This window comes from Grammomys surdaster, unplaced genomic scaffold (assembly GCF_004785775.1).
Source record: "Grammomys surdaster isolate TR1022 unplaced genomic scaffold, NIH_TR_1.0 331, whole genome shotgun sequence".
Lineage (NCBI taxonomy): Eukaryota > Metazoa > Chordata > Mammalia > Rodentia > Muridae > Grammomys > Grammomys surdaster.
In genome coordinates this window covers 1,598,689-1,614,478 of record NW_021604750.1, presented here as the reverse complement: position 1 = coordinate 1,614,478, position 15,790 = coordinate 1,598,689, and the positions used below count along the sequence as shown (strand labels likewise).

Below are 15,790 nucleotides of genomic sequence, written 5' to 3'. Positions count from 1 at the left end.
TGTCAAAGAAAATGCAAAAAGCAAAAAACTTTTAACACAAAACATCAAGTAAATCTATGAAAAGAGAAGACCCTAAGGATAATAGGTGCAGAAGAGAGCAAAGATTCCCAACTTAAAGGGCCAGAAAATATCCTCAACAAAATTATAGAAGAAAACCTCTCAAAACTAATGAAAGAGATGCCCATGAACATACAAGAAGCCTACAGAACTCCAAATAGACTATACCAGAAAAGAAATTCCTCCAATCACATAGTAATCAAAAAACAACAAATGCACAAAACAAAGAAAGACTATTAAAAGCAGTAAGGGAAAAAGGTCAAGTAACATATAAATGCAGATCTATCATAACTGCACCAAACTTTTCACTTGAGGCTATAACAGCCAGAAGATCCTGGGCAGAGGTCCTACAGACCCTAAAAAAACACAAATGTCAGCTCAGGGTACTATACCCAGCAAAACTCTCAATTACTGTAGATGGAGAAGCTAAGATATTCCATGACAAAATGTAATTTAAACACAGTATCTTTCCACAGATCCAGCCCTACAAAGGATAATAGATGGGAAACTCCAACACAAGGAGGGAAATTACACCCTAAAAAAAGAAGAAAGTATTCTTCCAACAAACCAAAAAGAAGATAGCCACATAAGCATAATTTCACATCTAACAACAAAAATAACAGGAAGTAACAATCGCTTTTTCTTAATATTGTTTAGCATAAATGGATTCTATTCCCCAATAAAAAAACAAAGACTAACAGACTGGGTATGTAATCAGAAGCCAGCATTTTGCTGCAGATAGGAAACATATCTCAGTGAAAAAGACAGACACAATCTGAGAGTAAAAAGCTTAGAAAAAAAAAATCAAAGCAAATAGTTCCAACAAACATGCAGGAGGAGCCATTCTAATATCAAATAAAATTGACTTTCAACAAAAAGTTATCAAAAAAAGTTATCAGATCATTTCATACTCATCAAAGGAAAAATATACCTGATGAACTCTCAATTCTGAACATATATGCTCCAAATGCAAGGGCAGCCACATTCATAAAAGAAACTTTACTAAAGCTCAAAGCACACATTGCACCTCACACAATAATAATGGGAGACTTCAACACCACACTCTCAGAAACAGACAGATAACAGAAACAGAAACTAAACAGAGACCCAGTGAAACTAACAGAAATTATGAACCACATGGATTTAACATATATCTATAGAAGATTTCATCCTAAAACAAAAGAATATACCTTCTTCTCAGCACCTCATGATACCTTCTCCAAAGCTAGCCATGTAATTGGTCACAAAATAGGTCTCAACAGATACAAGAAGAATTAAATAATCTTTTGCATCCTATCAGATCATCATGGACTAAGACTGGTCTTCAATAACAACAAAAACAACAGGAAGCCCACATACATATATAAGCTGAACAATGCTCTACTTAGTGATTACTTGGGCAAAGAAGAAATAAAGAAATTAAAGACTTTTTAGAATTTAGGGAAAATGAAGGCACATGATGTGCCAAAACTTATGGGACACAATGCAAGCAGTGCTAAGAGGAAAACTCATAGCTCTAAGTGACTCCAAAACCAACCAACCAACCAAACAAACAAACAAAAAACCATGAGAGAGTATACAGTAGCAACTTGACAGCACACCTGAACAAAAAGAAGCAAGTACACCCAAGAGGAGTAGAGGACAGGAAATAATCAAACTCAGGACAGAAATGAACCAAGTAGAAACAAACAAAAGAAAAACTATACAAAGAATTAACAAAACATGGAGCTGGTTCTTTGAGAAAAATCAACAGGATAGATAAATCCTTAGCCAGACTAACCAGGGGCACAAAGGCAGTATCAGAAATGAAAAGGGAGACATAATAACAGAAACCTAGAGAACTGAAAATACCATCAGATCCTACTACAAAAGGATTATTCAACCAAATTGAAAAATCTGAGTGAAATGGGTGATTTTCAAGACAGGTACCAGGTCCCAAAGTTAAATCCGGATCAGATAAACCATCTAAACAGTCCTATAACCCTTAAAGAAATAGAAGCAGTCATTAAAAATCTCCCAACCAAAAAATCCCGGGACCAGAATTCTATCAGACCTTCAAAGAAGACCTTAAATCAATACTCTTCAAACTTTTTCACAAAATAGAAACAGAAGGAATACTACCCAATTCATTCTGTGAAGCCACAATTACACTTATACCTAAACCACACAAAGACACACAAAAGAAAGAGAACTTCAGACCAATTTCCCTTATGAACATCAATGCAGAAATAGCCAATAAAATTCTCACAAACCAAATCTAAGAACACATCAAAACAATCACCCATCATGATAAAGTAGACTTTACCCCAGGGATGCAGGGATCATTCAGTATATGGAAATCCATCAAAATACTCCACTATATAAACAAACTTAAAGAAAAAAAAAACACGCAATCATCTCATTAGATGCTGAGAATGCATTTGACAAAATTCAACACCCCTTCATGGTAAAAGTCTTGGAAAGATCAGGAATTCAAGGGCCATACCTAAATATAGTAAAAGCAATATACAGCAAACCAGAAGCCAACATCAAACTAAATGGAGAGAAATTTGAAGTATTCTCACTAAATTCAAGTACTAGACAAGTCTGCCCACTCTCTCCATATCTATTTAATATAGCACTTGAAGTTCTAGGTAGAGCAATTAGACAACAAAGGAAGTCAAAAGTATACAAATTAGAAAGAAATATGTCAAAATATCACTATTTGCAGATGATAGCATACTATGTGACCCCAAAAAGTCCACCAGAGAACTCCTAAACCTCAAAAACAACTTCAGCAAATTTGGCTGGATATAAAATTAATTCAAACAAATCAGTAGCCTTCCTCTACTAAAAGGATAAACAGGCTGAGAAAGCAATTAGGGAAATGAAACCCTTCACAATAGTCACAAATGATATAAAACAGGTTGGTGTGACTCTAACCAAGCAAATGAAGGATCTGTATGGAAAGAACTTCAAGTCTCTAAAGGAAGAAATTGAAGAATACCTCAAAAGATAGAAAGGTCTCCAATGCTTATGAATTGGTAGGATTAATATAGTAAAATTGGCCATCTTGCCGAAAGCATTCTACAGATTCACTGCAATCCCCATAAAAATTTCAACTCAATTCTTCATAGAGTTAGAAAGAGAAATTCTCATTTGGAATAACAAAAATCCCAGGATATCAAAAACTATTCTCAACAATAAAAGAATTTCTGGGGAAATCACCATCCCTGACCTCAAGCTGTATTAGAGAGCAATAGTGATAGAAACTGTACGGTATTGGTGCAGTGACAGGCAGGAAGATCAATGGAATAGAATTGAAGACCCAGAAATGAACCTACACACCAATAGTCACTTGATATTTGGCAAAGGAGCTAAAACCATCCAGTGTTAAAAAGACAGCATTTTCAACAAATGGTACTGGTTCAACTGGAGGTCAGCATGTAGAAGAATGCAAATAGACCCACTCTTATCTCCTTTTTACAAAGCTGAAGTCCAAGTGGATCAAAGACCTCTACATAAGACCAGATACATTGAAATTAATTGAGGAGAAAGTGGGGAAGAACCTCGAACACAAGGGCACAGGGGAAAAGTTCCTGAACTGAACACCAATGGCTTATGCTCTGAGATCAAGAATCAACAAATGGGACTTCATAAAATTGCAAAATGTTTGTAAGGCAAAGGATACTGTCAATACAACAAAAGGGCAACCATCAGATTGGGAAAAGATCTTTTCCAATCCTACATCCAACAGAGGGCTAATATTAAATATATATAAAGAACTCAAGAAGTTAGACTCCAGAGGATCAAATAACCCTATTAAAATTGGGTACAGAGCTAAACAAAGAATTCAACTGAGGAATACCGAATGGCTGAGAAGCACCTTAAAAAATGTTCAACCTCTTTAGTCATCAGGGAAATGCAAATCAAAACAACCCTGAGATTCCACCTCACACCAGTCAGAATGGCTAAGATCAAAAATTCTGGTGACAGCAGATGCTGGTGAGGATGTGGAGAAAGAGGAACACTCCTCCATTGTTGGTGGGATTGCAAGCTGGTACAACCATTCTGGACATCAGTCTAGAAGTTGTTCAGAAAATTGAGAATAGTATTTCCAGAGGACCCAGCTATACCACTCTTGGCCATATACCCAAATGATTCTCCAACGTATCAAGAAAACATGCTCCACTTTGTTCATAGCAGCATTATATATAATATTCTGAAGCTGGAAAGAACCCAGATGTCCTTCAACAGAGGAATGGGTACAGAAAATGTAGTACATTTACACAATAGAGTATTACTCAGCTATTAAAATCAATGAATTCATGAAATTCTTAGACAAATGGATAGAGCTAGAAAATATCATCCCGACAGAGGTAACCCAATCACAAAGGAACACACATGGTATGCACTCACCGATAAGTGGATTTTAGCCCAAAAGCTTGGACTATACAAGATACAATTCACAGACCATGTGAAGCTCAAGAAGATGGAAGACCAAAGTGTGGGTGCTTTGGGCCTTCTTAGAAAGGGGAACAAAATACTCACAGGAGCAATATGGAGACAAAGTATGGAGCAGAGACTGAAGAAAAGGCCATCTAAAGACTGTCCCACCTGGGAATCCATTCCATATACAGTCACCAAACCCAGACACTATTGTGGATGCCAACAAGTGCATGGTGATTGGAGCCTGATATAGCTGTCTCCTGAGAGGCTCTGTCAGAGCCTAACAAATACAGAGGTATATGCTTGCAGCCAAGCATTGGACTGAGCTTGGGGTTGCTGTTAGCTTTAGGAATTATTATGGGATTAGCAGTTAATCAGAACAATAGAAGATAGTAGTCCACTCAGCAAAGTGATTCCATTTCCTGTCTACTTGAAAACTGTCAATGGCTCATCATTAATAAAAATTTACAAAACTGAACTTGACTGCTGGCAGATAACTAGAGAGTCACATTCTTTTCTTTCTATCTATCTTTCTTTCTTTCTTTCTTCCTTCCTTCCTTCCTTCCTTCCTTCCTTCCTTTCTTTCTTTCTTTCTTTCTTTCTTTCTTTCTTTCTTTCTTTCTTTCTTTCTTTCTTTCTTTCTTTCTTTCTTTTTTTTTTAAGCAGAGACAGCTATTTATTCACAGATAAACAAAAGGCACAGTCAGCAAAATAATTTCTAAGGAAATAAAAAGCGGTGTGTGCCTCTATAATCAGAAGGTACAAAACAGAGCAGAAAAATAGTACAAGTTCAGAATCAAGAGGACATTAAAATCTAGTTTCTGGCTCTTCTAGTCTATGCAGGACAATGTGTAGACACAGAACACTATTTGCTGGTGGAAACAATATTTTAAATTTATTTTTGTTGGGTATTTTCTTTATTTGCATTTCAAATGTTAGCCCCTTTCTCAATTTCCCTCCCAGAAACCTCCTCTCAACTCCCCTCCCCCTGCTTCTCTGAGGGTATTCACATACCAACCCAACTTCTCCTGCCTCCCCACCCTTGCATTCCCCTACACTGGGGCATCTATCATTTACAGAACCAAGGGCCACTCCTCCCATTGATGCCCAACAAGGCCATGCTCTGCGACTTATACAGCTGGAGCCATGGATCCCTCCATGTGTACTTCTTGGTTGGTGGTTTAATCCCTGGGAGCTTTGCGAGGTCTGGTTGGTTTATATTACTGTTCTTCCAATGGGATTGCAAACCTCTTCAGCTCATTCACTCTTTTTCTCTAACCCCAAGCTCAGTCCAATGCTTGGCTGCAAGCATATACCTCTGTATTTGTTAGGCTCTGACAGAGCCTCTCAGGAGACAGCTATATCAGGCTCCAATCACCATGCACTTGTTGGCATCCACAATAGTGTCTGGGTTTGGTGACTGTATATGGAATGGATTCCCAGGTGGGACAGTCTTTAGATGGCCTTTTCTTCAGTCTCTGCTCCATACTTTGTCTCCATATTGCTCCTGTGAGTATTTTGTTCCCCTTTCTAAGAAGGCCCAAAGCACCCACACTTTGGTCTTCCATCTTCTTGAGCTTCACATGGTCTGTGAATTGTATCTTGTATAGTCCAAGCTTTTGGGCTAAAATCCACTTATCGGTGAGTGCATACCATGTGTGTTCCTTTGTGATTGGGTTACCTCTGTCGGGATGATATTTTCTAGCTCTATCCATTTGTCTAAGAATTTCATGAATTCATTGATTTTAATAGCTGAGTAATACTCTATTGTGTAAATGTACTACATTTTCTGTACCCATTCCTCTGTTGAAGGACATCTGGGTTCTTTCCAGCTTCAGAATATTATATATAATGCTGCTATGAACAAAGTGGAGCATGTTTTCTTGATACATTGGTCAGTCAGCTTCTCAAGTGCCTGAATACAACTTACAGATACGAACCATTTAATGACCATGTGATTTTAAACCCGCATCTCTAGCAAACATTAAGTTGAATTTTTGTCAATCTATTAGCTTTCTATCACCAAAACAAATATTTTAGATAACCAGTATATAAAGAAAAAACCATTAAGCAGTTGTTATAACTAACAACAGTCAGTTACAGTGTTTCTGGGACTCTGGTGGCAATAGCAAATCATGGCAGGAGTCTGTGGTGTAGTAAATATGCTCATCCTGGAAGAAAATAAAGAGAGGCAGAAAAGGGACTGACATATCTCTACTCCTTTCAAGGGATTGCCTTAGTTATGCAAAATCTTCTACTAGGTCACATCATCTGAAGTTCCCACATCTCATGGTTGCTCTAAGACAAGGAGTAATACACACAGGCCTATAGGAAATATTCTACACCAAACAAAACAAGCAAAAAGAATTTAAATTTTTCACAAACCCAATAGTTGGTCTGAAATATATTCATGTATTGACAAAGCATATCTGAAATAAATATAATTACCCTGACAAGGATGTGCTGAGGTTGTCTTCATAGCTCAAAGAAATGAGCTGCACACAATTCATGCAGGTCTCTCTCACTTAATGGTACATTAGGAAGCAGAGGAGGGTTCTTTCAAATGTTTGATGGTTAACAGATGTTTGTCACTTGCCTGCTTTAATCTCAACAGGCTTAAACATTGACTCTACATTCTTTTTCCAGTTAAGTGGACAGGGCCTGGCGAAATAGCAATTATCTCATCTATATGTGCCTCCCAGAGGCATCCAATGTGTACTGTCTCCCAAGATGCTGGGACATACTCATTAGTTAGTGTGTTTACCATCAGTGGAAACCCCAAGACACACACCTGGTCTGTCAACTTGCTTCCCATCAATGGAAGGCCACTCCCTAAGATACCTCATATGCCCAGGATTTTGTCTTAACCTGCTTCCTGGCTTTCACAACGTCATCTGTGTGATGTAAGGAACAAACTCTAGGATTTTATGGGAAGCAAGATCACAATATTTCCAGTTCTTGTTTGTTTCTACCATCCCAGAGCTTCATGGCTTCTAGATGTGAGGACACTGGCTTCATTTCATATTGCTTAATAGTTCTTTAAACTTCACTTATAACCCATATTTGAGTGGGAACCTATTTATATATAAAAGGACGTATTTTTCTTTAACGAGGAACAGTCCCTAGAGTTACCCAGGGATCTTGATTTTGTTTTCCAACAGCATTGCAATTATTTCTACAAATAAAATAGTAAAAGAAAACCAGAGACCCCAACACTGGTACTATTTCATTTTGGGCTTTTCCTTATTCTTAGCACGATTTATCTACTTTCAGGTTGAAAAAGACATATTTACAATAAACTACTGTAATTCCTTAGCTTTTGAGCTCTGAAGGTTCATGCTGAGGTAGCTCATTCACTTAGTTCTATATTCAAGTACAGTATCCCATGTGTTGAGTAAGGCAAAAATATTGCAGCACTTCTCTCTCTCTCTCTCTCTCTCTCTCTCTCTCTCTCTCTCTCTCTCTCTCTCCTTTCTCTCTTTCTTCTTTCTTTCTTTCTTTCTTTCTTTCTTTCTTTCTTTCTTTCTTTCTTTTTTCTTTCTTTCAACAAAGCCAGAACTTGTCTTACAAATAAGCAAAGGATCAATTTTAATGGGATTTTTAATAAAGCAAACTTCAGTTTTAACCCATACCTGAGTGGGAACCTATTTATACATAAGGGGACGTATTTTTAATTAATGAATTTAACATCTGACACTGGCTTTTTGCAAATTTGACTGACAACCCCAACTCCAAAGAATGAGATGAGAGAGAGAGAGAGAGAGAGAGAGAGAGAGAGAGAGAGAGAGAGAGAGATCTACTTTCTCAGTAACACAGTTCAAACCTTAATTGTTTGACTCTCTTCTGACAATTGCTTGGATGACAGACCTATTTCCCTACAGCACCACTACAGATCTTGAAAACTCTAAATCCCTCTTGTTCTCATCACAGAAAACAAAACATCTATCCAGCTTCCACACCTTACACTTCTGATTATGATGCATTCTTGAGGCGCTGTGTAACTGAAAAGATAGTGTGACAAGTGAAAATAAAATTTTCCAACACGGCAAACAATACAGTTTGCAAAGTGCCAGGCTGAAGAGCTGCAACTGGAACTAAATTTAGGCACAGTGCCTGTGCTTTGCAGCTGGGACTGACAGGTCTTACTGAACCGACCAAGCTGCCTCCCTGACTGGAGGCGATCAGGCAATCCGTGTCCCGCCCAGCCGTTGCCATGGCTGCTCTGTGCGCTGAGGCCGCTTTCACCTCTAGCGGGCCCACCCCGGGAGCCAATTGGTAGCCCTCTGAGGCGTTGCCATGGCCACACTGTCTGTTAGGGTCGCAAATGCGCAAATGAGCAGAGCCAAGCTGGCTGCACCAGGCTGTCTCGGTCTGTAGCTCCGGAGCCGGAGCGTCCTGGCACTATGCTCCAGATGACACTCTAAGATCTAATTTTATTAACACCCATCATGAACCGAAAGAAGCTGCAGAAGTTGACGGACACCTTAACTAAAAGTTGCAAGCACTGTAAGTAAGAACTGAATGCCAGAGGACCCATGACTTGTGGGCCAATTCTCTTTCTACCCAGTCCCTACTTCCTGCTTCCACCAGTAATGGCCCCTCCACAGTACCCCTCAAGAGAATCTGGAAGAGAAACCCTTTCTGGAGTTCCAGCTCCTTCGGAGGCATCCTGTCGCAGTACCGTCAGAACTCGACAAGTTCCATAAGATCTCAAGCATCTAGTGTGTGTGCTTCCCTCACACACGTTCACTAAATTCAAAGACCGTCTTTATTTGCTATTATGTTAGAGAAGTAATATGGTACTTGCCTGGGAGGCCTATGGCGTCACTTTTAGACAGGTTGAAAAGGAAGTTCTAGAAAAACACCAGAATCAAGAAAGTAGCAGAGCCTTAACCTACGTCCTGGCTCTTTTTCGGGCAAAAGAAGCTGTGAGGTCTAAGCTCTGAAAGTTTGCTAAGAGATCCATAAAGAAAACAATCATTCACTCCTGGATACCTTTAAGAAAGAGACTTGAAGTGTTACAGGCACTGTCTTATGTCCAGGCATTTTATTGAAAAGTGTATTGCTCAGCGTATCTAAGGTGGTAAGGAATCTGTTCCCAGTTTCAGATGCTCAATTTCCAATTCCTAGTCAGGTCCAAAGGTAAAGGAGATCATGCAGATGACCACAAACATTGGACTCAGACCGAAAAATGGCTGTTCTTGAGTTGAGAAGCAGTGTGTGAATCATTGAGATGAGGGCAGAATTGTTTGATGTGTGAATTTAGAAGCTGTGTGATGGTTGAAGGGCTACTGGTCACAATGAAAATGGAGAGGTCACATGTTCAAACCATCTCTGTTGCATAAAGGTGTGGAAGTGAACTTCTAGTGTAGTTATAGAGGTTTTGGGCCTAGCCCCTTTACATCATTAGTATCTGATATAGTGTGTGAGAATTGATGTCATGGGACCAGTGCCCTGACTGAAAACTATGAAATATTGTTACACTATGAGCATCTTAAAATTCTCAGAAAGTGGTAGTCTGTCATTTAAGATGTTTATTAAGTTAATAAGAGATTGTGTTCTTTTGTTGTTTTCCTGAAATGCTTTCATATCTGGGAGAATATCTGATAGTTCTAAAATGAGTAAAAATATTTTTGAAAAATATTCACAACATGTTAATAACTGGCACACACAATGCTTATTTGATAGAGTCTGCTTCATAAGTTCACAATTCTTCACTAACCAACAGTGGCAACAATTCAAAAATAATGAAGTGAGGATGTTTTCCCTCTTTCCAAGAGCCATACACTATCTAACACAAAATTCAGTGCCAGGCTTGGGAAACTCCAGTCGAATTATTGGCTAGGGGAATACAAGAGATTCCCAAGACAATATGGGCTATGGCTGTTGCCTTTGTCTTCCAGAACTTGAAAGTGAGATCCTATTGCTGAAGATATCATACATGTAAGAGGCAGAAGTCATAGGACTTGAGCTGGAGCTGGCCGAGAAACCTCCCAGAGGCCTAGCTCTTCTATCTTAAAGTGTTGTGCATGCTGCCAAGGGAGAGGAACAATCAGTAGTCCTATCCAGAGAAAAGCCTATGAGCCAGAAAACAACTGGACTGGCACAAGATCCACAATGATGGCACTTTTATCTTGTGAATAACCACCAGCTGTTTAATTGGACTGAGTAGGAGAGGCCTCATGTCTGGTACTATAAACCTAGCCAACTAATTATGGCTGGAAGGATCATGAACCCTAGAGGAGAACCTACAATTGCCATTTTCCTAAACCAGTATAATTTCTATATGTATTCTAAATAATTATTCTTGTAGCCACAAATAAGTGTAGTTCTCACTCTGCACCAAGTAAGTCTCTTTTTTCAACAGATAGAAACTGTTTTAAAGATCCACAACATCTCGTGATGCAAAGAATAAGGGACCATGAGGCACCTAAGCCCAACTGATGTATATGTGAAACACAGCCCTTATTTCTAAGACTCAGAGAAAAATCAAAGAGGGAGGAGAAAGCTTTAAGAGCCAGAAGACCAGGATAGCATCCTTAGACATGACCAGGGCAATGCAGCCATAAAATCACATCAATATAATTTTGTGAACAAGATCAGCATAATGACAACATTGGTTGACTTGTCAGTGTGTGCAGAGAAAATGGGTACAACTCCTAGTTAAAGTGCTATAGATGTACAACAGCTGTGTGTGTGTGTGTATATACAACAATTAAAAAAGGTCGTGAATTTGGAAAGGATTGGAGATCATGAGATGGGGAGAAGGTAATGGAGAGGAGGGAGAGACAGCGGTGATATAGGTGCAGTGTTCACATATGAAGTAGTCAAAAGGTTTTAAAATCAGTGAGAAACTTTTTCTTATAAATGAAATGGAACCATATTTTCTTCTCTTGTTAATACCCACTTTGGTCTATAAACACACTTCTTTAGTTTACTGTAATTTCAAAAGATATTAGAAAATAAACATTAGCAAAGGAAAACAGGATTTATTTACTGCTTGGATAAGTTGAGTGAGGTTGTCTAGCTTTCCTCCTTCCATGCTTGTGGGCAGCTTCCAGTTTATACAAAGTCTGGAGAGTAAGACACATGGAAGCATATCTACAAGACAGGTCTTTTCTTCGGGAGAAAAGGGACCTAAACCAAGTTGGCCTGTTGTTCCTGTTCTCTATTGTCCCTATTCTCTGTTGCAGAGATATACTTTTACTCAGTTCCAGGAAAGAAAAAGAAAGTCATCTCAGGGGTTTTGTTCTGGGCCTGATGGTTCTTTGTCCCTCAGTTCATCTCTGTGGTAGGTCAATGTTTGTGCTATGTCCATCTGTCTCCATGATAGGTTTATCTCTGTGTTGAGTCCCATCACTGTGCTAGGTCAATCTTTGTGTTATGTCCATCTCTATGCTAGGTCCATCTTTCTCTGTAATAAGTCCATTTCTGTGCTAGATCTATCTCTTTGTGCTAGGTCCACCACTGTGCTAGGTTTATCTCTGTGCTAGGTCTATCTCTGTGCTAGGTTCATCACTGCTTGATCCATCTTTTTGCTAAATGTCAGGCATAATAGTATTATTGTACAGTTGTGGGTTGTTTTTTTCTTTTAAAAACAGCTTCTGGCTTTGACTTCTGAATGCCTGTCATTTTGCAAATGAAAAGCAGGTCTGATAGTGAAGAGACAGGCAGAAGTACTCCCTTTTACATTTTCCAATGCTGTGGTATCAGCATGAGGACATGGCTACACTTTCCTTCTGTTTTCTACTTAATGCTCATGTATCTTGTAACAACCTTTTAAAGCCAGGATTCCACTACTTGGGTACATCACATTTTGTTTAACCTCTCATCCACCACAGAACACTTAGGCTGCTCCTGTTGGCTCTTCGGAAGATGTTATTGTGAACAATGGTGTCTAGTCATATGGCTGAGTTCATTCTCTCAGTTCTCTAGTACTATGCTCAAGTAGATCACTGGATCACATTGATAGGGACTGACACACTGTTTTCCATCATAACAGTTCATTTAAAAGTCTTAACCATATTCTACTATTTACTTACTATTTTTTTTCTTTTCCAAAGTTTTAAGTTTTTCTCTTAAAATATGATTCTTAAAACCAGGAACCACCCTCAGTCTGCTGTAGCATGTATGATAGGGTGTAATTTCTCTATTTTCTCTTACACACAGGCTTTGTCTTTATGTATAAAAGCATGCATATGTAAAATTTTTCCATCTCCCACTCATATTTCACATTTAAATTCACTTATATTCTTTTTGGTAAACTGTATTTTAAAATGTTTTATTTACTGTTGCTGTTGATGGTGTTAATAGTGCTAGTGCTGTATAGATGTGTGTGTGCGTGTGTGTGTGTGTGTGTGTGCAAGTGGTATCAAATTTATGTCACTAGACCTCCATGGCAAGACAAGTTCTTTTTTTCTTTTTCACAAGCTGAGCTATTTTGCCAGTCTTCATGTATATTCCTAATGCCAATAAGTATTCATTCACATACTCTCCCATTCCCTCTCTCTCATAATCTCTCTTTGTCTCTTTCATCTCTCTCTTTCATTCTTTCTCTTTCATATATGTGGGTGCATGTCTTAAGTAAATAAAATCCTTTTATTTCATTAGTTTCTTGTTAATGTTCACACAACTTGTAAGATATAATGTTGGTTTGTAGAACATGCTTAAAATTTCTGTATTAGAAAATATCTGAGTTTGAAACTCTGCCTTATAAATTCAGTGAAATGAAAATCATTACACAGATATTTAGTAGCCTAAATTTCCAGGGAAACTCTTGTTTGTAGTTGTCATAAACATCTTCATCAAATGCTGGCTGTTGCTGACAATCTGAAACAACTCTACTATGACTATCCATCAGCCTGCACTGAAAAGTTTAGAATTTGGCAGCACACTCATTTGGATCACATGGCTAATATCTTTTTTTTTTCATCCTAAATGCAATATCTATTTAGCATCTAGCTCCAGCAGGAAGAGCTTACCTTGTTGGTGGATAGTGTGATTTTGGCATCATCTTCCTTTAATTCTAAAGCTGTGACTTCATAGGAGTCATGAAAATGGCAACCAACTATTAGATGTTTTTGCTTTTGAATACATAATCACGGTAATACAATATATGAGTAAGAACTTAAGATTTTAAAGTGCACTTTTGTTATGTGTCCATTTTGATCTTTTACAGTTAATAAATTTGAAGTGAAATGTCTGATAACACTTTTCTATAATTTGGTGGGAGATGTACCAGAGAGGCCAGGAGTAGCCACTGGACTAGATCGTAATGTATTTCGGAACATCTTGCATGTGACATTTGGAATGACAGATGACATGATTATGGACAGAGGTAAGATAATGTACAATTCAAACTGCCTTACCCAACTGTAATTTACAAAGGTTTAAAGCTGGGCTTACTTATGGAAGGAATAATTTCCAACTTCATTTGAATATATATTAATCTTCCAAAATGTCTGGAGAAGGAAGTGGTCTCTTCCTTTTGTTCTTTAGAAAAAGACCAAGGCTGTTTTGCATAGCTAAGTTCATACAGTCGTGCAAAAGCCCCATAGTGTTCCACTTCTATTTAAATTTTCTTACATCTTTGCAAGTAGTTCACAACCAGTTGAAGCACACTTCTACCATGTAACAGCATCACTTGTCTTGAGACATAAAAACATTATTGCTTTTGATTAAGAATCTTAAATATCTAATGACTAACATCTTTATTATTATCATCATTATTATTATTATTTTTACATCCATATTTTATATATTAAGAATATTATTCAGTCCCACAACATACGAAGAAAAAATAAAAATATAATTAAAAGAATTTTTGTGTAATAAGTTTAATATATAATTAAAAGATTATGTGTCTCAGTTTCTTTTGTTAAAGGAGGGCATGGGACCTTGGGTCTTAAAATAGCTGTGAAAATCATAGTGATGTGAGGCTTGATATATTATGTAGTTTTAAAATACAATACAAATTTCACTGTGTTTTTTTTTTTTTTTTTTTTTTTTTTTTTAGTATTTCGAGGCTTCGATAAAGACAATGATGGCTGTATAAGTGTATCAGAGTGGATTCATGGATTATCACTGTTTCTTCGAGGGACTTTAGATGAAAAAATGAAATGTAAGCCTGAAGATGACCTACTAGTTCATACATTATGATAAATATACAAAAAGCTTTTAAATGACTGTTTTCCAAACCACCAATAAAGTGGTTTTGGTTGACTGGTTGGTTGGTTGGTTGGTTGGTTGGTTGGTTGGTGAATTCTTTCTATGGGGCAAATTTAAGTTAAGAAAGGGTCGGAGTGTATTAATTAAAAGAGAAATCAAGCCACTTAAGGAGTGAATGGCATGAGAAGAAGCACCATGAACTGTGACCTTACATTCTAATGATGCACCAGTACATTCAGCTACTACTAAGTAGCTCACAGCACCTGACAGCAAACATTAAACCAGAAAACATAATCTAAACTTTCTGGTTCTTAAATAATTCTTAATTAATGGAGTTATACTTCACTTAATAAAATTAATGTAAATATACAACTGTTTTTTCTGTGTTTCCATTAAGTAATGGTTAAGTTAGTGCTCCTAGGTGTATCTTTTCAAAAGAAATGTGTAGACAGGGACAGGAATATTTCCCTAGTGTCCACTAACATTCCCATGAAAATCAGCTAGTATCAAGATTATAAGCCAGATAATGCAGGAATAAGAAAGATATGCCTTTGCACTAAATACTTTGTCAGAGACAATGCTACCTTAGTGATAATCTCATACATACACACACACACACACACACATACACACACATACACACACACATATGTTGCATGTAGCTTTTGCTACCCTGCCTAAGCTCTGGTAACAGACTGCACTACCAGTCCCTTCCCAGAGAATATTAGATCCTTGGATGAAAAGCATAGTCACACACAGTTGTTCAATTTTAACTTGCCTTCTTGGCTCTATTGCTGAGCACCTCAAATTTACCTCAGCTACCGTGCTCTTCTCAGTACTCCCAGCTCAACAACTTAAATCTGCACTCCACTTCAGTTGTTCTGCCTCCTTCAGTCCCAGCTCAGCATCCCCAACTTTCTACCTGTCGAAGCAGCCTGTGGCTCCCTGAGTCTCCTAGCTGCCCTTTGGGGACCCCAAAGTCCTGCCTATTCTGCCCTCAACTGGCTGCCAGCATCTTTATTGATAGTTCAAGAACCAATTGGGGAAAAGGACCTTAGCAAAAGCCAATCTTACATTTTCTGCCCAATAAAATAAAATAAAATAAAATAAAATAAAATAAAATAAAATAAAATAAAAT

The 15,790-nt window shown here is 37.9% G+C and overlaps 1 protein-coding gene across 2 annotated transcripts in view; it reads left to right on the top strand.

The window, feature by feature from the left end:
• Window positions 1–8,811: 8,811 nt before the first annotated feature.
• Window positions 8,812–15,790, top strand: part of Efcab1 (EF-hand calcium binding domain 1) — a 15,020-nt gene continuing 8,041 nt past the window's right edge. Inside the window, exons 1-3 of one of the 2 annotated variants that reach the window (XM_028778275.1) lie at window positions 8,812–8,991; window positions 13,664–13,822; window positions 14,501–14,605. In XM_028778275.1, the coding sequence (XP_028634108.1) occupies window positions 8,934–8,991; window positions 13,664–13,822; window positions 14,501–14,605 (322 nt within the window). In that variant the 5' untranslated portion in view covers window positions 8,812–8,933. The remainder of the gene's footprint in view (window positions 8,992–13,663; window positions 13,823–14,500; window positions 14,606–15,790) is intronic. The other variant, XM_028778276.1, reaches the window with a different exon arrangement.